Source organism: Ranitomeya imitator, chromosome 2 (assembly GCF_032444005.1).
Source record: "Ranitomeya imitator isolate aRanImi1 chromosome 2, aRanImi1.pri, whole genome shotgun sequence".
Taxonomy (NCBI): domain Eukaryota; kingdom Metazoa; phylum Chordata; class Amphibia; order Anura; family Dendrobatidae; genus Ranitomeya; species Ranitomeya imitator.
The window spans coordinates 831259961-831281220 of record NC_091283.1 but is presented as its reverse complement, the minus strand read 5'-3'; the positions used below and the strand labels follow the sequence as shown (position 1 = coordinate 831281220).

General features: G+C 45.4%; 1 protein-coding gene across 2 annotated transcripts in view; it reads right to left on the bottom strand.

Annotated features, from left to right (window-relative positions):
• The window catches only part of LOC138666021 (killer cell lectin-like receptor subfamily B member 1B allele B), a 51071-nt gene extending 38067 nt beyond the window's left edge, over window positions 1–13004 (bottom strand). For both annotated transcript variants that reach the window (XM_069754077.1, XM_069754078.1), the window contains exon 1: window positions 12890–13004. In XM_069754077.1, coding sequence (XP_069610178.1) covers window positions 12890–12986 — 97 coding nt within the window. In that variant the 5' untranslated portion in view covers window positions 12987–13004. The remainder of the gene's footprint in view (window positions 1–12889) is intronic.
• Window positions 13005–21260: the final 8256 nt, after the last annotated feature.

Genomic DNA, 21260 nt, shown 5'->3' with positions numbered 1-21260 from the left:
TTTGCCGCTGCTGTCTGATTTATTTGCTCGGATTAAGGGGGCTAGTTGGTTCACCAAGATAGATCTTCGAGGGGCGTATAATCTTGTGCAAATTAAACAGGGTGATGAATGGAAAACAGCATTTAATACGCCCGAGGGCCATTTTGAGTACCTGGTTATGCCATTCGGGCTTTCTAATTCTCCATCTGTGTTTCAGTCCTTTATGCATGACATCTTCCGAGAGTACCTGGATAGATTCATGATTGTATATTTGGATGACATTTTGGTCTTTTCGGATGATTGGGAGTCTCATGTGAAGCAGGTCAGAATGGTGTTCCAGGTCCTTCGTGCGAATTCCTTGTTTGTGAAGGGGTCAAAGTGTCTCTTTGGAGTTCAGAAGGTTTCATTTTTGGGTTTCATTTTTTCCCCTTCTACTATCGAGATGGACCCTGTTAAAGTTCAGGCCATTTACGATTGGACTCAGCCGACATCTGTGAAGAGCTTGCAGAAGTTCCTGGGCTTTGCTAATTTTTATCGTCGCTTCATCGCTAACTTTTCCAGTATTGCTAAACCGTTGACTGATTTGACCAAGAAAGGTGCTGATGTGGTCAATTGGTCCTCTGCGGCTGTAGCGGCTTTTCAGGAGTTGAAGCGTCGTTTTGCTTCTGCCCCTGTGTTGTGCCAGCCAGATGTTTCGCTCCCTTTTCAGGTGGAGGTTGATGCTTCTGAAATTGGAGCAGGGGCTGTTTTGTCGCAAAGAAGTTCTGATGGCTCGGTGATGAAACCCTGTGCTTCCTTTTCTAGAAAATTCTCGCCTGCTGAGCGCAATTATGATGTGGGCAATCGGGAGTTGTTGGCCATGAAGTGGGCATTCGAGGAGTGGCGACATTGGCTTGAAGGAGCTAAACATCGCGTGGTGGTCTTGACGGATCACAAGAATTTGACTTATCTCGAGTCTGCCAAACGTGTTGTGAGTTCTGTGGCTGAATTCACTCCTGTGGTCACAAGTGGTAATGCAGCTTCTGAGCTTCCTTCCTCAGGTGTTCTGGTGAGCTCGTTAACTGCTTCGTTACTTAACTCCGCCTGATGCTGCTATCCCTGCTCCTTGTCAATGTTCCAGTGTTGGATCTGAGCTACTCCTGATTGTTCCTGTGACCTGCTGCTCTGTATAGCTAAGTGCTTTTTTGCTATTTTGTTGCTTTTTTTCTGTCCAGCTTGTCTTTTGTTTTGCTGGTAGCTCTGAGAAGCAAAGGGTGTACCGCCATGCCGTTAGTTCGGCACGGTGGGTCTTTTTTGCCCCCTTTGCGTGGTTTTTGCTTTAGGGTTTTTTGTAGACTGCAAAGTTTGCTTTACTATCCTCGCTCTGTCTAAGATTATCGGGCCCCACTTTGCTGAATCTATTTCATCCCTACGTTTTGTCTTTTCATCTTACTCACAGTCATTATATGTGGGGGGCTGCCTTTTCCTTTGGGGTATTTCTCTGGGGGCAAGTCAGGCCTATTTTTCTATCTTCAGGCTAGCTAGTTTCTTAGGCTGTGCCGAGTTGCATAGGTAGTTGCTAGGCGCAATCCACAGCCGCTATTAGTTGTGTTTAGGATAGGATCAGGTGTGCAGTCTACAGAGTTTCCACGTCTCAGAGCTCGTTCTTTTGTTTTTTGGTATTTGTCAGATCACTGTGTGCGCTCGGATCGCTAGGCACACTGTGTCTCTGGATTGCCTTCATAACACCTTTCATTAGCAGACATAACAGTACAAGGAGCCAATCTAATGATTCTCAATAGAGGGAAAGAAAAAGTTCTGACACCATTTTTTTTTCTCTGCTCTGTGTTCATTTTTTTTTTTCCCCTAGACATTTGGGTGATTCTGGACACAGGTGTGGACATGGATATTCAGAGTCTGTGCTCTTCAATGGATAATCTCGTTATAAATGTACAAAAGATTCAAGATACTATTGATCAGAAATCTATGTTAGAACCAAGAATTCCTATTCCTGATTTGTTTTTTGGAGATAGAACTAAGTTTCTAAGTTTCAAAAATAATTGTAAGCTATTTCTGGCCTTGAAACCTCATTCTTCTGGTAATCCTATTCAACAGGTTTTGATTATTATTTCTTTTTTGCGCGGCGACCCTCAAGACTGGGCATTTTCTCTTGCGCCAGGAGACCCTGCATTGAGTAGTGTCGATGCGTTTTTCCTGGCGCTCGGATTACTGTACGATGAGCCTAATTCAGTGGATCAGGCTGAGAAAAATTTGCTGGCTTTGTGCCAGGGTCAGGATGATATAGAAGTATATTGTCAGAAATTTAGGAAATGGTCAGTACTCACTCAGTGGAATGAATCTGCGCTGGCAGCTTTGTTCAGAAAGGGTCTCTCTGAGGCTCTTAAGGATGTCATGGTGGGATTTCCTATGCCTGCTGGTTTGAATGAGTCTTTGTCTTTGGCCATTCAGATCGGTCGACGCTTGCGCGAGCGTAAATCTGTGCACCATTTGGCGGTATTGCCTGAGGTTAAACCTGAGCCTATGCAGTGCAATAGGACTATGACCAGAGTTGAACGGCAAGAATACAGACGTCTGAATGGGCTGTGTTTCTACTGTGGTGATTCCACTCATGCTATTTCTGATTGTCCTAAGCGCACTAAGCGGTCCGCTAGGTCTGCCGTCATTGGTACTGTACAGTCCAAATTCCTTCTGTCCATTACCCTGATATGCTCTTTGTCGTCGTTTTCTGTCATGGCGTTTGTGGATTCAGGCGCTGCCCTGAATCTGATGGATTTGGATTATGCTAAACGTTGTGGGTTTTTCTTGGAGCCTTTGCGGTGTCCTATTCCATTGAGAGGAATTGATGCTACACCTTTGGCCAAGAATAAACCTCAGTACTGGGCCCAGCTGACCATGTGCATGGCTCCTGCACATCAGGAAGTTATTCGCTTTCTGGTGTTGCATAATCTGCATGATGTGGTCGTGTTGGGGTTGCCATGGCTACAAACCCATAATCCAGTATTGGATTGGAATTCCATGTCGGTGTCCAGCTGGGGTTGTCAGGGGGTACATGGTGATGTTCCATTTTTGTCGATTTCGTCATCCACCCCTTCTGAGGTCCCAGAGTTCTTGTCTGATTATCAGGATGTATTTGAAGAGCCCAAGTCCGATGCCCTACCTCCGCATAGGGATTGTGATTGTGCTATCAATTTGATTCCTGGTAGTAAATTCCCTAAAGGTCGATTATTTAATTTATCCGTGCCCGAACACGCCGCTATGCGCAGTTATGTGAAGGAATCCCTGGAGAAGGGACATATTCGCCCATCATCATCACCACTGGGAGCAGGGTTCTTCTTTGTAGCCAAGAAGGATGGTTCGCTGAGACCGTGTATTGATTACCGCCTTCTTAATAAGATCACTGTTAAATTTCAGTATCCCTTGCCATTGTTATCTGACTTGTTTGCTCGGATTAAGGGGGCTAGTTGGTTCACTAAGATAGATCTTCGTGGTGCGTATAATCTGGTGAGAATCAGGCAAGGAGATGAATGGAAAACTGCATTCAATACGCCCGAGGGTCATTTTGAGTATCTAGTGATGCCGTTCGGACTTGCCAATGCTCCATCTGTGTTTCAGTCTTTTATGCATGACATCTTTCGTGAGTATCTGGATAAATTCCTGATTGTTTACTTGGATGACATTTTGATCTTCTCAGATGATTGGGAGTCTCATGTGAAGCAGGTCAGAATGGTTTTTCAGGTCCTGCGTGCTAATTCTTTGTTTGTGAAGGGATCAAAGTGTCTCTTCGGTGTGCAGAAAGTTTCATTTTTGGGGTTCATCTTTACCCCTTCTACTATCGAGATGGATCCAGTTAAGGTCCAAGCCATCCAGGATTGGATTCAGCCGACATCTCTGAAAAGTCTGCAAAAGTTCCTGGGCTTTGCTAATTTTTATCGTCGCTTCATCTGTAATTTTTCTAGCATTGCCAAACCATTGACCGATTTGACCAAGAAGGGTGCTGATTTGGTTAATTGGTCTTCTGCTGCTGTGGAAGCTTTTCAGGAGTTGAAGCGTCGTTTTTGTTCTGCCCCTGTGTTGTGTCAGCCAGATGTTTCTCTTCCGTTCCAGGTCGAGGTTGATGCTTCTGAGATTGGAGCAGGGGCGGTTTTGTCACAGAGAGGTTCTGATTGCTCAGTGATGAAACCATGTGCTTTCTTTTCCAGGAAGTTTTCGCCCGCTGAGCGTAATTATGATGTGGGCAACCGAGAGTTGCTGGCCATGAAGTGGGCATTCGAGGAATGGCGCCATTGGCTTGAAGGAGCCAAGCATCGCGTGGTGGTATTGACTGATCATAAGAACTTGACTTATCTCGAGTCTGCCAAGCGCTTGAATCCTAGACAGGCCCGTTGGTCGTTATTTTTTGCCCGCTTCGACTTTGTGATTTCGTACCTTCCGGGCTCTAAAAATGTGAAGGCGGATGCTCTGTCTAGGAGTTTTGTGCCCGACTCTCCGGGTTTATCTGAGCCAGCGGGTATCCTCAAGGAAGGAGTCATTGTGTCTGCCATCTCCCCTGATTTGCGGCGGGTGCTGCAAAAATTTCAGGCGAATAAACCTGATCGTTGTCCAGCGGAGAAACTGTTCGTCCCTGATAGGTGGACTAATAAACTTATCTCTGAACTTCATTGTTCGGTGTTGGCTGGTCATCCTGGAATCTTTGGTACCAGAGAGTTAGTGGCTAGATCCTTCTGGTGGCCATCTCTGTCACGGGATGTACGTACTTTTGTGCAGTCCTGTGGGATTTGTGCTAGGGCTAAGCCCTGCTGTTCTCGTGCCAGTGGGTTGCTTTTGCCCTTGCCGGTCCCAAAGAGGCCTTGGACACATATTTCGATGGATTTCATTTCTGACCTTCCCGTTTCTCAAAAGATGTCAGTCATTTGGGTGGTCTGTGATCGCTTTTCTAAAATGGTCCATCTGGTGCCCTTGGCTAAATTGCCTTCCTCCTCTGATTTGGTGCCTTTGTTCTTTCAGCATGTGGTTCGGTTGCATGGCATTCCTGAGAATATTGTTTCTGACAGAGGTTCCCAGTTTGTTTCAAGGTTTTGGCGAGCCTTTTGTGGTAGGATGGGCATTTCCATCCTCAGACTAATGGCCAGACCGAACGAACCAATCAGACCTTGGAAACATATCTGAGATGTTTTGTTTCTGCTGACCAGGATGATTGGGTGCCTTTTTGCCGTTGGCTGAGTTCACCCTTAATAATCGGGCCAGCTCGGCTACCTTGGTTTCTCCATTTTTTTGCAATTCTGGGTTCCATCCTCGTTTCTCTTCAGGACAGGTTGAGTCTTCGGACTGTCCTGGTGTGGATTCTGTGGTGGACAGGTTGCAGCAGATCTGGACTCAGGTAGTGGACAATTTGACCTTGTCCCAGGAAAAGGCTCAACTTTTCGCTAATCGCAGACGCCGTGTGGGTCCCCGACTTCGTGTTGGGGATCTGGTTTGGTTATCTTCTCGTCATATTCCTATGAAGGTTTCCTCTCCTAAATTTAAACCTCGTTTTATTGGTCCGTATAGGATTTCTGAGGTTCTCAATCCTGTGTCTTTTCGTTTGACCCTCCCAGACTCCTTTTCCATACATAATGTATTCCATAGGTCGTTGTTGCGGAGATACGTGGCACCTATGGTTCCATCTGTTGAGCCTCCTGCCCCGGTTTTGGTGGAGGGGGAATTGGAGTATATTGTGGAGAAGATTTTGGATTCTCGTGTTTCTAGACGGAAACTCCAGTATCTGGTTAAATGGAAGGGTTATGCTCAGGAAGATAATTCCTGGGTTTTTGCCTCTGATGTTCATGCTCCCGATCTTGTTCGTGCCTTTCATGCGGCTCATCCTGGTCGGCCTGGGGGCTCTGGTGAGGGTTCGGTGACCCCTCCTCAAGGGGGGGGTACTGTTGTGAATTCTGTGGCTGAATTCACTCCTGTGGTCACAAGTGGTACTGCAGCTTCTGAGCTTCCTTCCTCAGGTGTTCTGGTGAGCTCGTTAACTGCTTCGTTACTTAACTCCGCCTGATGCTGCTATCCCTGCTCCTTGTCAATGTTCCAGTGTTGGATCTGAGCTTCTCCTGATTGTTCCTGTGACCTGCTGCTCTGTATAGCTAAGTGCTTTTTTGCTATTTTGTTGCTTTTTTTCTGTCCAGCTTGTCTTTTGTTTTGCTGGTAGCTCTGAGAAGCAAAGGGTGTACCGCCGTGCCGTTAGTTCGGCATGGTGGGTCTTTTTTGCCCCCTTTGCGTGGTTTTTGCTTTAGGGTTTTTTGTAGACTGCAAAGTTCGCTTTACTATCCTCGCTCTGTCTAAGATTATCGGGCCCCACTTTGCTGAATCTATTTCATCCCTACGTTTTGTCTTTTCATCTTACAGTCATTATATGTGGGGGGCTGCCTTTTCCTTTGGGGTATTTCTCTGGGGGCAAGTCAGGCCTATTTTTCTATCTTCAGGCTAGCTAGTTTCTTAGGCTGTGCCGAGTTGCATAGGTAGTTGCTAGGCGCAATCCACAGCCGCTATTAGTTGTGTTTAGGATAGGATCAGGTGTGCAGTCTACAGAGTTTCCACGTCTCAGAGCTCGTTCTTTTGTTTTTTGGTATTTGTCAGATCACTGTGTGCGCTCGGATCGCTAGGCACACTGTGTCTCTGGATTGCCTTCATAACACCTTTCATTAGCAGACATAACACAAACGGTTGAATCCTAGACAGGCTCGATGGTCGCTCTTTTTCTCCCGTTTTGATTTTGTGGTTTCATACCTTCCGGGATCTAAGAATGTGAAGGCTGATGCCCTGTCAAGGAGTTTTGTGCCTGACTCTCCGGGTGTCCCGGAGCCGGCGGGTATTCTTAAAGAAGGGGTAATTTTGTCTGCCATTTCCCCTGATTTGCGGCGTGTGCTGCAAAAGTTTCAGGCTGATAGACCTGACCGTTGTCCTACGGAGAAATTGTTTGTCCCTGATAGATGGACTGGTAGAGTTATCTCGGAGATTCATTTTTCAGTATTGGCTGGTCATCCTGGAATCTTTGGTACCAGAGATTTGGTGGCTAGATCCTTTTGGTGGCCTTCTTTGTCACGGGATGTGCGTTCTTTTGTGCAGTCCTGTTGGATTTGTGCTCGGGCTAAGCCCTGCTGTTCTCGTGCCAGTGGGTTGCTTTTGCCCTTGCCGATTCCGAAGAGGCCCTGGACGCATATTTCCATGGATTTTATTTCTGATCTCCCTGTTTCTCAAAAGATGTCGGTCATTTGGGTGGTTTGTGATCGCTTCTCTAAGATGGTCCATTTGGTACCCTTATCTAAACTGCCTTCCTCCTCTGATTTGGTGCCATTGTTTTTCCAGCATGTGGTTCGTTTGCATGGCATTCTGGAGAACATCGGGGTTAGCACTTAGCAGCAATGTTTCTATCCAGCGCCGGGATCCTGAGATCCACGAGGAGTCTGTACATTCTCTCTATGGGAGTTTGTAAGTTTCCTCCAACACCTAAAAAAAAATTACGACAGGAGGAAAAAAAAAGGAGGAAAAAACCTCCACTATTCTAGAAAAAACACCACAGAAAAAAACAGGCAAAGGTGCTTACCTGTCTAGGCCTCAAATCAAATGCACTCTCATGATGCAGTGGGCCCAAGTAAAGATGGCGACTACACAGGTGTGATAATACCAAATAAGACAGCCAGCCTACAATCAGGGAATGGCTGCTTGGCACACCAGTGCAAATAAATAATCTGCAGCAGTGTTCACACAGAGTATGCACAGCAACTGGATCCTAGCCTATTAGTAACGCCATGTGGCGGGCTGACCAGCGCTAACTATAATGCGTCCCGTGTGAACAGAGGCCACAACTTACAAAGCCATCAGAGCCCAACTGCACCTCAAAAAGTAAAAGTAAAAAAAGTGCACAAGAACATATCAAAATATGTAAGGTATTAGTAAATATTATGACCACAATACATAAGCTGGCAACCCACGTCAAGGGTCCTCACGCTTGCCAGTCCTAGTCTAACAGCAAAAACTACAACAGGAGGAAAAAAAGGAGGAAAAAACCTCCACTATTCTAGAAAAAACACCACAGAAAATCAGGCAAAGGTGCTTACCTGTCTAGGCCTCAAATCAAATGCACTCTCATGGTGCAGTGGACCCAAGTAAAGATGGTGACAACACAGGTGTGATAATACCAGATAAGACAGCCAGCCTACCATCAGGGAATGGCTGCTTGGCACACCAGTGCAAATAAATAATCTGCAGCAGTGTTCACACAGAGTATGCACAGCAATTGGATCCTAGCCTATTAGTAACGCCATGTGGCGGGCTGACCAGCGCTAACTGTAATGCATCCCGTGTGAACAGAGGCCACAACTTACAAAGCCATCAGAGCCCAACTGCACCTCAAAAAGTAAAAGTAAAAAAAGTGCACAAGAACATATCAAAATATGTAAGGTATTAGTTAATATTATGGCCACAATACATGAGCTGGCAACCCACCAGCATGTGGTTCGTTTGCATGGCATTCCGGAGAACATCGTTTCGGACAGAGGTTCCCAGTTTGTTTCGAGGTTTTGGCGATCCTTTTGCGCTAAGATGGGCATTGATTTGTCTTTTTCTTCGGCTTTCCATCCTCAGACTAATGGCCAAACCGAACAAACTAATCAGACTTTGGAGACATATCTGAGATGCTTTGTTTCTGCTGATCAGGATGATTGGGTGTCCTTCTTGCCTTTGGCTGAGTTCGCCCTTAATAATCGGGCCAGCTCGGCTACTTTAGTTTCTCCTTTTTTCTGCAATTCTGGTTTCCATCCTCGTTTCTCTTCAGGGCAGGTTGAGCCTTCGGACTGTCCTGGTGTGGATGCGGTGGTGGACAGGTTGCAGCAGATTTGGACTCATGTGGTGGACAATTTGACATTGTCCCAGGAGAAGGCTCAACGTTTCACTAACCGCCGGCGTTGTGTTGGTCCCCGACTTCGTGTTGGGGATTTGGTTTGGTTGTCATCTCATCACGTTCCTATGAAGGTTTCCTCTCTTAAGTTTAAGCCTCGTTTCATTGGACCATATAAGATTTCTGAGGTTCTTAATCCTGTGTCATTTTGTTTGAACCTTCCAGCTTCTTTTGCCATCCATAATGTGTTCCATAGGTCGTTGTTGCGGAGATACGTGGCGGCTATGGTTCCCTCCGTTGATCCTCCTGCCCCGGTGTTGGTCGAGGGGGAGTTGGAGTATGTGGTGGAGAAGATTTTGGATTCTCGTGTTACGAGACGGAAACTCCAGTACCTGGTCAAGTGGAAGGGTTATGGTCAAGAAGATAATTCCTGGGTTTTTGCCTCTGATGTTCATGCTGCCGACCTTGTTCGTGCCTTTCATTTGGCTCATCCTGATCGGCCTGGGGGCTCTGGTGAGGGTTCAATGACCCCTCCTCAAGGGGGGGTATTGTTGTGAATTCTGTTGTCAAACTCCCTCCTGTGGTCGTGAATGGTACTTCGGCGAGTTCTGTCTATGGGCTCCCTCTGGTGGCTATGAGTGAAGCTGCTGCTTCTGAGGTTCCTTACACAGGTGACGTGGTTTATCCTTTGGTTGGCTTCTCTATTTAACTCCACTCAGATCGTTACTCCATGCCAGCTGTCAATGTTTTAGCATTGGTTCAGTTCGCTCCTGGATCTGCCTGTGACCTGTCTTCTCCTGCAGAAGCTAAGTTCCTTATTGTTATTTTTGCTCATTGTTTCTTTCTCCAGCTGGTTATCCTGATTTTGTCTTGCTAGCTGGAAGCTCTGGGATGCAGAGTGGCACCCCGCACCGTGAGTCGGTGCGGAGGACCCTTTTGCACACTCTGCGTGGTCTTTTGTAGGTTTTTGTGCTGACCGCAAAGATTCCTTTCCTATCCTCTGTCTATTTAGTAAGTCTGGCCTCCCTTTGCTGAAACCTATTTCATTTCTGCGTTTGTGACTTTCATCTTTACTCACAGTCATTATATGTGGGGGGCTGCCTATTCCTTTGGGGACTTTCTCTGAGGCAAGGTAGGCTTTATTTTCTATCTCTAGGGCTAGCTAGCTCTGAGGCTGTGACGAGGCGCCTAGGGAGCGTCAGGAGCGCTCCACGGCTATTTTTAGTGTGTGCGATAGGATTAGGGCTTGCGGTCAGCAGAGCTCCCACATCCCAGAGCTCGTCCTGTATGAGTTTAACTATCAGGTCGGGTGCTCCTAACCACCAGGTCATAACAGTTGCTCTACTCCTCTACTGTTACCTTAACAATGATAAATTTTTAATACCTTGGCTTCGCAAACACTATAATCAGGCTGTTGATAAAGTAGAAGGGCAGCTCAGATTAGATAAGCTCTGGGCGGAATAAACAAAGGCGCTGAGCGATTCGTCACAGAAAGTGTGAGGACCTTGGCTAAGTGGTTAGCACTTAGCAGCAATGTTTCTATCCAGCGCCGGGATCCTGAGATCCACGAGGAGTCTGTACATTCTCTCTATGGGAGTTTGTGAGTTTCCTCCAACACCTACAAAAAAATCCAGTGGTAGGAAATGTAGATAGTGAGCCCCACTGGGGACAGTGATAATGATGTCCTGTGGAATATGTTGTCAGTACATGTAAATAAATTACGGTTTTGCCGCTGCTGTATTCATTAGTATCTACGTCTTTAGGACATGTGTGCAATTTATTCCAGGGAGGAGCAAAATGTCACAATACGTGATTCTATAAATGAAACTTTATCTCGCACCATCATCTTATGTCTTTATACTTTATTTTACCATATATCTAATATATAAAGCTGAATGTGTGCATGTATGTATGTGTGTTTGTCCGGGATTGGCATCTGCACCGTCGCAGCCACAGCCACAAAATTTTGCACAGTCACACGTCTGGACCTCGAGAGCGTCATATGCTATGTTGTGAGGCGAAATTTTAACCCCGCGCGTTCCAATTCACCAAACAATTTTGCCCCTATCTACATAATGGGAAAAAGTGAAAGGAAAAGTGTTGGAGGCAAATTGACAGCTGCCAGATGTGAACAAGGGGGACTTAAAGAATGAGAGCGATGGCGCCAAAGAGTATATACCGTACAGTTGCTAAGGTGGGGCACCGAAATGGGATACTCACCACACACAGGGATTTGTACACACACACAAAATGCGCCACACACTACCACGTGCTTGAACACATATTACCCTCAGCACACATTTCACCACACATACACCAACCTCGCCACATAAAAGTCGAAACACAAAAGTCGCCGCTCAAAACTCGCCACGCGCAAAACTCGCCATATGCAAAAACTAGGCTCACGCTAAACTCACCACAAGTGCAAAACTCACCTCATGGAAAACTCGCCACAGGTGGAAAAATTGCACACGCGGAAAAATTGCCACATGCACAAAAGTTGCAACACATGCAACAGTTGCCTCACACAAAACTTGCACATATTCAAAAAGGCACCACACATAAAACTCGCCACGCGCAAAACTTGCCATGCGCAAAACTTGCTGCACACAACTTGCTACACTAACCTGTCACATGCAACTCGACACACAAAAAGTTGCTACGCGCATGTTGCCACACAAAACTCATCTCACAAAAGTCACTACATGCATGTCGCCACACGCAACTGAACACACACAACTTGACAAACGAAACTCGCCCTAAAACACACACAAGTCTGGTATTATCCTTCAAAAATAAAAATCTGATTAATAAACAGACAAACTACAAGAGCAACAAATGTACCATATAGGAAATCCGGCAGCTGTCAGTCACATGACCTGTCTATTATATGTATGTGTGAGCTAATATATACTGCCAGGGGGGAGGGCTTCCTGTTGGCTGGGGATTTATCAGGCTGCCAATTTAGCTTAAAAATACTGAGGTAAAAATACTGAGCAAATAACATGTGAACGCGGTCTAATACAGGAGGAGATGACACACAGGTATATACTATATACAGGGGAGATGACAGACAGATATATACTATATACAGGAGCGATGACACACAGGTATATACCATATAGAGGAGATGACATAGAGGTACATACTATATACAGGAGGAGATGACATACAGGTATATACTATATACAGAAGGAGATGACACACAGGTATATACTATATACAGGAGCACATGACCTACAGGTATATACTATATACAGGAGGAGATGACATACAGGTATATGCTATATATAGAAGATGACATACAGGTATATACTATATACAGGAGGAGATGACACACAGATATATACTATATACAGGGGAGATGACACACAGGTATATACTATACACAGGAGGAGATGACATACAGGTATATACTATATATAGAAGGAGATAACATACAGGTATATACTACATACAGGGGAGATGACACACAGCAGGTATATTATATATACAGGGGAGATGACATACAGGTATATACTATATACAGGAGATGACATACAGGTGTATACTATATATAAGGGAGATGACAAACATGTATATACTGAGGTGAAAATGAGAGGTGTGAGGTGAAAATGAAAAGGTGTGAGTGCAAAATGAGAGGAGTGAGGGAAAATAGTGGAGTGATCGGAAAATGACAGATGTGAGGTCGAAGTGTTAGGGGGGAATGAGAGTCGCGAGGAAGAAAATGAGAGATGTAATTGGGAAAATGAGAGGCGTGATGGGAAAATAAGAGAAGTGAGGTGCTATAACTAACCACAGATATTTACTATGCCCAGGCAACGCCGGGCTCTTCAGCTAGTAAATTATATAGTAGGAAACTCTTACCATCAGGGCCGGACTGGCCATCGGGCAATTCTGGCAAATGCCAGAAGGGCCAGTCTGGTCGTGGGCCACCTTGTCTGCCACATTGTTAACAGAATTAGAGTTCTCAAGGCAGCCATACTGTTAAGAGTTGTGATGGAGCACAAAGTCATTGACTCTGTCACTTACCCCAGCAATCCACGAGAATCATTAGAAATATTGGTCTTGTATTAAATCTTGATATTACTAATATATCTAATCTGGTGCTTGGAGACAGTGACAGCATGGGCTTGTGTGATTTCAAATGCCTGGGCTGAACTTCCGTCCCAGTCCGTACCTGCTTACCATTCATACAAAGCGTGGAATGAACGAGTCCTGGCTCGTCTGTGGTTTGTGGAGCATAAAATAATAAATTATTGCAAAAAATGAGGGAAAAATTGGCAAAAATTAATCATAAAAGATTCCTTTGTCTAGAACTGAGATGTCTCTTGTGCTGTTACACAAGGCCTCCATTACCCTCCCCCGCAGGATTACGCTTAGTATACACCGTATCCTGGAGATCAGGTTATTCTTTGTATAGGCAGTAAACAGACAGAATGTTGGCTCTGATTCAGCTTCACAAGGAGTCACATAGAAACATCCGGTCATTACATGTCTCCGCTCAGTTGTGTCTGCGCCCCCTGGTGTCTGCACCTGGTAACATCACTGCTGCCTGCATGTAACAGGGCAGATAATGGGTTAATAGAAAAAATTGACGTCTGACTCAGCAGGACTGGATTTTCCTTTTCTTTTTCTTTTTAAAAAGAAAATACAGTACATACAAAAGAAAAACTTACATGGTCGACATGACCCAGTTGACGCGTTTCGACTCCACTAAACAGTCTTACTCATCATAGATAATGGTTTCTCTAACTTCTTACAGTCTGTTGCTCCATGAACCCGCTGCCACGTGGTGAACCCCCCAGGACTATGTTCCCCATCACTGGCGGCTCTGGATCACCGTTACAGATGAGCGGATCCAGCAAGATTCCAATTTACCAAATCGCTCAGACATTACTGGGGGATTCGAGTTGCAGCTAAGTTTTTCTCTACAAATTGATGGTTCCTTATTATACTCTAAGCCCCAGAGTATAATAAATGTTGGATAAAAAAAAATTAATAATTCTTCACAGCTCACTTGTTCACCTCCCCCACAGCCCGCCGTCCGGTCCTCGGTGACTCTTCTTTTTCTCTTTCCCTCTTTGCGTCAAATTCTATTGATATCACTGTAAAGTACAAGCAGTTGTTTAATCACTTTGTTCAATGTTTGGGAGATAATCGTAAGACAGCTATTCTGGCTCTGCTTTTATATATATAATTATTTTTAAGTATTTTTTTAATTATTTTTTTCATTTAAATTTTTGTATGGCATTGAAGTTAAAATAACATGATAATTTTATTACTTGGGATCTTTACTGATCCAGCTTTGGATGCGGCAATACAAATGATGTCTACTTGAAAAATGGAAAAGCAACTTTATCATTTTTCTTATAATTTTTTTAATTTCCTTTTTAATTTCTCTATTTGAACATTCACATTTGTGATGGCAATGCTTATGCATTTCAGTGCATTATTACCATTAGTTTCATTGCTACCCCCAGCCTATTAGACCTTGTTTCTGACAGGACCTAACACTTCCCTAGATGGCAGATCCCCACATTCACATCCAGAGGATGCAGCGGCCGGTGGAGTCCAGAAGGAGCTTCATCCCTCTATCAACCACTTAATTGCTGCTGTCACTATTGGCTGCAGCATCTAAGGAGTTAAATGATCAAGATTTGCATTTAAGTCAGTTTGACCATTACAACAGCTTGTCAATGGTATGTTACAGCTCCTGAGCTGCTACGCCAATTATACAGTCATTCTGATATACTGTTGTGAAGTAAGTACACCTGCCTCATCAGATCCAACATCTATTTAACATTGTATGGAGTTTATACTGTAGCATATAGTATTCACAAATACTTACCTGAATACAAATGTATGCTCACTACATTCAGGTGAAAACACGACATAAGGTGCAGAAATATTTGGATAGTGAGCACATTTTTGTGATTTCAGCTCTGAAGGCCGCTATTTTGAAAATGAAACAACTAAGATGCAATTGAAGTGTAGACTTTTAGGCAATCCCATCTCAAAGATCAATCCCAATATGTGGTAGGTTTAATAATAATATTAGCAAATACCTCCAATTAGAAAGTTAGTATAGTTCCTATGTTGCTTACCCCATGTGCAGGGCATTGCAGTAGCTTAGGTATCCATGGTTACGACCACTAACAACTAACTGTCACTATATGAGTGGTCGTAACCATGGATACCTAAGCTACTGCAATGCAATGATAGATTAACTAGGGGAAAAACACAAGCAGCCCACCAAAGAGCTCTTGCGATAATTGTATATTAAAGGGCTGTAATTCCTAAACCTTTACTCCAATTATGGTGTGCATGCCCTCAAAATAAAGCTGAGAGTCGGCATTTTATGTCCATATTGATTATAAAATTGCATCTTGCATAGACGCCGGTATAGTTGAATGCGACGGCAGGGGGTGAGTCGGCGGCGGCGGGGGGAGGCGGATCGAGCAGCCCACGACTGGCACCGGCCCTTCTGGCATTTACCAGAAGTGCCCGATGGCCAGTCCAGCCCTGTATCTGCTTGACTCCCTGGTTATGATATCTTGGCTTAGCTCTTTGACTCTGCTTCAGTTTATCCCTATGGTACCATATTTTGCTTGTCCTGGTTTACTTATCCCTTGCTATGTCCTGACCATTCATTCTGTCTAACTCCATTTGTATTATTGTGCTGTCTTGTAATCTGACTCGGCTTTGCTGACCTCGCTCTCACCACTAGGTGGCGTCTGTTCAGTTGCTCTGTGTGACTAGTTTTTTGTGCTGACTGCTTAGTATCCTGTACTATACTTTCCTATCTAGGAAGAAGTGGCCTCCTTTGCTAATCCTGTTTTCTGCCTGCGTGTGTCTTTTCCTCTCCTACTCACAGTCATTATTTGTGGGGGGCTGCCTATCCTTTGGGGGTCAACTCTGAGGCAAGTCAGTTTTCCTATTTTCCATCTTTAGGGATATTTAGTCCACACGCACACCCCACGGCTACTTCTAGTGTCTGTGATAAGATCAGGGTTTGCGGTCTGTATAGTTACCACTACTCCAGCGAAGGTTTTTTTTATGCTGCTCCAAGGCCGCCTGATCATAACAGTACAACTGGCCAACAATGAGTTAAATGCATCTCAGAAGAAGGGAGGAAAGGTTTTGAGCCATTTTTTTTCCTCGGTCTGTTTTGTCTTCTCCTCCCTGTTAATCTCTGGGTGGCTGAGGAACCTAGTACTAGAATGAATGTTCAGGAGTTGGCTTCTCGTGTGGATCAGCTTGCTGCTAGGGTACAGGGTATTTCAGATTATATTGTTCAGACCAGGGCCGGCTCCAGGTTTTCGAGGGCCCGGGGAGAAAGAGTCTCAGTGGGCCCCCCCCCCTTTAACACATACCTCGATTTATGATGCACAGATACGGCAGAGAAATGTATAGTACAATGCCAGAGTTCACTTCTTACATGAGTGACAGCTATTGTAAAGTCTGCAGTGTATATATACATGAGGAAAGGTGCTGTGCAGTATATATATACAGGAGAGGTGCTGTGCAGTGTATATATACATGAGGAAAGGTGCTGTGCAGTGTATATATACAGGAGAGGTGCTTTTCTGTTTTGAGTTTTTCTATGAAACAAAGACTTTTCTACATAAACAACGTTGTTTGGTTTTGCGGCCCCAACAGATCTGTGCTACAAAGTAACATCGCTCGGGCATTAATGAGGGACCTGATGCTGAATCCTTTCCACAAACCCTAATGACCCAATTAGTGCCCCGTCATTAGAAGCTCATTAAATGCCTCCCTGTCCTGAGTAGTCATGTACAGTATGGGGGGATCCTGCAGCCCACCCCCTGACTGCTCCATACCATACACTGCCCTCTGTCGCTCTCACTATTATCCTGTGCATTTCTCTGTCATCGTTACCCCATGTTACACTTGTCACCCCCCACTACAGAGTAGCAGGGCAGCCAATGTCACCCCCTCCCGGACCCTAATGGCAGCAGGAAATGTCTGCTCCTCTATTGGGTTGGAACCTGATTTAATCAAGGAATAATGTGGATTTGTTGCCGGTGGCTGCAGGGGATGGGTTAAGTGATGCCATGTCCGTGGTGGGAGCAGTGGCAGCTGCTGGGACCTGAACAGAGACAACCAATGTTGCTGTGACTGCACAGTGTGACCTGGAGGAGAGAAGCTGAGACTCCAGAGCAGAAATCACCCACATGCCAGCACTGGGCAGAGTCCCTCCAGTCACCAGCCTGGGGCCACGGGGCCCCAACCTACAGCCCACAGCTCAGATTTATCCATGGCAGCAGCTCCCCTTCCTCCTGGCATCTGGTTAACCCCATTTATGCGGGTCGGATTGTTATCTTTAAGGTTCAGCAATAACCTTCATACAGATGGGAAGGGGTTAAGTTTCTTCCTACCCCACTGATGCAGGTTCGGGTGGGGCATGCATGTATTCTGGGGTTCTGGGTGAGCTGGGCAGCTGCAGGTTGCAGGCTGCACCCCACCAGCTGCTCCTCCAGACATCACCCACATTTTTAGGCAGCGGAGACAGAAGCAGACTGAGCCACAACTGCAACCGCTGCTGGATACCATAGCACTCACTCAGACACTGGTAGGACGGAGCTCCTCCGGAATCTGCTTGATAAACTTCAGCACTGTCTGCAGCCACCCAGGGGGAGAGCAGAGAACGTGCTCTCTGCGCCCACAAACAATGTCACACTGGCTGCCTTCTCTTAACCCCTATGTGTGCCTGCCTGGCTGCACTGACTGAGTGAGCAGATGCTTGTGTCAGAGCTGGCACATAGGGGTTAAGAGAACGCAGCCAGCATTGACTTTATGGGCGGAGAGAGCATGTTCTCCTGCTCTGCTCTCCCAGCTGTATCTATGACAGCGTGAGTGGGCCCCCCTCTCTCCCCAGGGCCCCGGCATTTGCCCAGTGTGCCGGGTGCTGACGCCAGCCCTGGTTCAGACTCCTGGTTTAGAACCTAAGATTCCCACTCCTGATTTGTTTTTTGGTGACAGGTCCAAATTTTTGAGTTTCAAAAATAACTGTAAACTGTTTTTTGCATTGAGACCCCGGTCCTCTGGTGATCCTATTCAGCAGGTTAAAATCATTATATCCCTGCTGCGTGGTGATCCACAGGATTGGGCATTTTCCCTGGAATCTGATAATCCTGCTTTGCTTAATATTGATTCTTTCTTTCAAACATTGGGATTATTGTACGATGAACCTAATTCGGTGGATCAAGCTGAGAAGATCTTGTTAGCCCTATCTCAGGGGCAAGAGGCGGCTGAATTGTATTGTCAGAAATTCAGAAAATGGTCTGTGCTGACTAAATGGAATGATGATGCTTTGGCGGCAATTTTCAGAAAGGGTCTTTCTGAATCCGTTAAGGATGTTATGGTGGGGTTTCACACACCTTCCAATCTGAGTGATTCTATGTCTTTGGCCATTCAGATTGACCGGCGCTTGCGGGAGCACAGAACCGTGCACGCTATGGCGTTATCCTCAGAGCAAATTCCTGAGCCAATGCAGTGTGATAGGATTCTGTCTAAAACAGAACAACAAGGTTTCAGACGTCTCAATAGGTTGTGTTTTTATTGTGGCGACGCTTCTCATGTCATTTCTGTCTGCCCTATGTGGACAGAAAGGATCGCCAGTTCATTTACCATCAGTACTGTACAACCTAAATTTCTGTTATCTGTGTCCTTGATCTGCTCATTGTCATAATTTTCTGTCATGGCGTTTGTGGATTCAGGCGCCGCCTTGAATTTGATGGACTTCGACTTTGCTAGGCGTTGTGGTTTTCCCTTGCAGCCTTTGCAGAATCCTATTCCTTTAAGGGGCATTGATGCTACACCCTTGGCTAAAAATAAGCCCCAGTTTTGGATACAGTTGACCATGCGCATGGCGCCAGCCCACCAGGAAGATTGTCGATTTCTGGTGTTGCATAATTTGCAGGATGCTGTCGTGCTGGGTTTCCCGTGGTTACAGGTCCATAATCCTGTTTTGGATTGGAAGTCCATGTCTGTAACTAGTTGGGGTTGTCAGGGGGTTCATGATGATGTTCCTCTGATGTCATTCGCCCCTTCTTCCTCTTCTGAAATTCCGGAGTTTTTGTCTGATTTTCAGGATGTATTCGATGAGCCCAAGTCCAGTTTCCTTCCACCGCATAGGGACTGCGATTGTGCTATTGATTTGATTCCAGGTTGTAAGTTTCCTAAGGGCCGACTTTTCAACCTTTCTGCACCTGAACATACCTATATTAAGGAGTCTTTGGAGAAGGGGCATATTCGTCCATCTTTTTCACCGTTGGGAGCGGGGTTCTTTTTTGTTGCAAAAAAAGATGGTTCCTTGAGACCCTGTATTGATTATCGCCTCTTAAATAAGATCACAGTCAAGTTTCAATACCCTTTGCCTTTGCTTTCTGATTTGTTTGCTAGGATTAAGGGAGCTAGTTGGTTTACTAAGATTGACCTTCGGGGGGCTTATAATCTTGTTCGTATAAAGCAGGGTGATGAATGTAAAACTGCGTTTAACACGCCCGAAGGCCATTTTGAATACCTTGTGATGCCATTCGGACTCTCTAATGCTCCATCTGTTTTTCAGTCCTTCATGCATGATATCTTCCGGAGTTATCTTGATAAATTCTTGATCATATATTTGGATGATATTTTGATTTTTTCCGATGATTGGGAGTCTCATGTGCAGCAGGTCAGGATGGTATTTCAGATCCTTCGTGACAATGCCTTGTTTGTGAAAGGGTCTAAGTGTCTTTTTGGGGTGCAGAAGGTTTCCTTTTTGGGCTTTATTTTTTCTCCCTCATCTATAGAGATGGATCCGGTTAAGGTTCAGGCCATTCATGATTGGATTCAGCCCACATCCGTGAAGAGCCTTCAGAAATGATTGGGTTTCGCTAATTTTTATCGCCGTTTCATTGCTAATTTTTCCAGCATGGTTAAACCCTTGACTGATTTGACTAAGAAAGGCGCTGATGTGGCGAATTGGCCCTCTGCAGCTGTCTCTGCCTTTCAAGAACTTAAACGTCGTTTTTCTTCTGCTCCGGTGTTGCACCAACCGGATGTTTCTCTTCCGTTTCAGGTTGAGATTGACACTTCTGAGATTGGGGCAGGGGCCGTTTTGTCTCAGAGGGATCCTGTTGGTTCCTTGATGAAACCGTGTGCCTTCTTTTCCCGTAAATTTTCGCCTGCGGAACGCAATTATGACGTCGGCAATCGGGAGTTGTTGGCTATGAAGTGGGCGTTTGAGGAGTGGCGACATTGGCTTGATGGAGCTAAGCACCGTATTGTGGTCTTGACCGACCATAAGAATTTGATTTACCTCGAGTCTGCCAAACGGTTGAATCCTAGACAGGCTCGATGGTCCTTGTTTTTTTCTCATTTTGATTTCGTGGTCTCGTACCTTCCGGGTACTAAGAATGTTAAGGCTGATGCCCTCTCTAGGAGTTTTTTGCCTGATTCTCCTGAGGTCTTGGAACCAGTCGGTATTTTGAAGGAAGGGGTGGTCCTTTCTGCCATTTCTCCTGATTTACGACGGGTTCTTCAGAAATTTCAGGCTGACAAACCTGACCGTTGTCCTGTGGGGAAACTGTTTGTTCCTGACAGATGGACTAGAGGAGTGATTTCTGAGGTTCACTGTTCTGTGTTGGCTGGTCATCCTGGTATTTTTGGTAACAGAGACTTGGTTGGTAGGTCCTTTTGGTGGCCTTCTTTGTCGCGTGATGTGCGGTCTTTTGTGCAGTCCTGTGAGACTTGTGCTTGGGCCAAGCCTTGTTGCTCCCGTGCTAGTGGGTTGCTTTTGCCATTGCCGGTCCCTGAGAGGCCCTGGATGCATATTTCTATGGATTTTATTTTCGATCTTCCTGTTTCCCAGAGGATGTCGGTTATCTGGGTTGTTTGTGACCGATTCTCTGAGATGGTTTATTTGGTGCCTTTGCCTTAATTGTCTTCTTCTTCGGATTTGGTTCCGTTGTTTTTTCAGCATGTGGTCCGTTTGCATGGTATTCCGGAGAATATTGTGTCCGACAGAGGTTCCCAGTTTGTTTCTAGGTTTTGGCGGGCGTTTTGTGCTAAGCTGGGCATTGATTTGCCTTTTTCTTCTGCATTTCATCCTCAGACAAATGGCCAGACTGAGTGAACTAATCAGACTTTGGAGACCTATTTCAGATGCTTTATGTCTGCTGATCAGGATGATTGGGTGGCTTTTTTGCCATTGGCCGAGTTTGCCCTTAATAATCGGGCTAGTTTGGCTACTTTGGTTTCGCCTTTTTTTTGTAATTTTGGTTTTCATCCTCATTTTTCTTCTGGACAGGTTGAGCCTTCTGACCTTCCTGGTGTGGATTCTGTGGTTGACAGGTTACAGCAGATTTGGGGTCATGTGGTGGCTCAACGTTTTGCT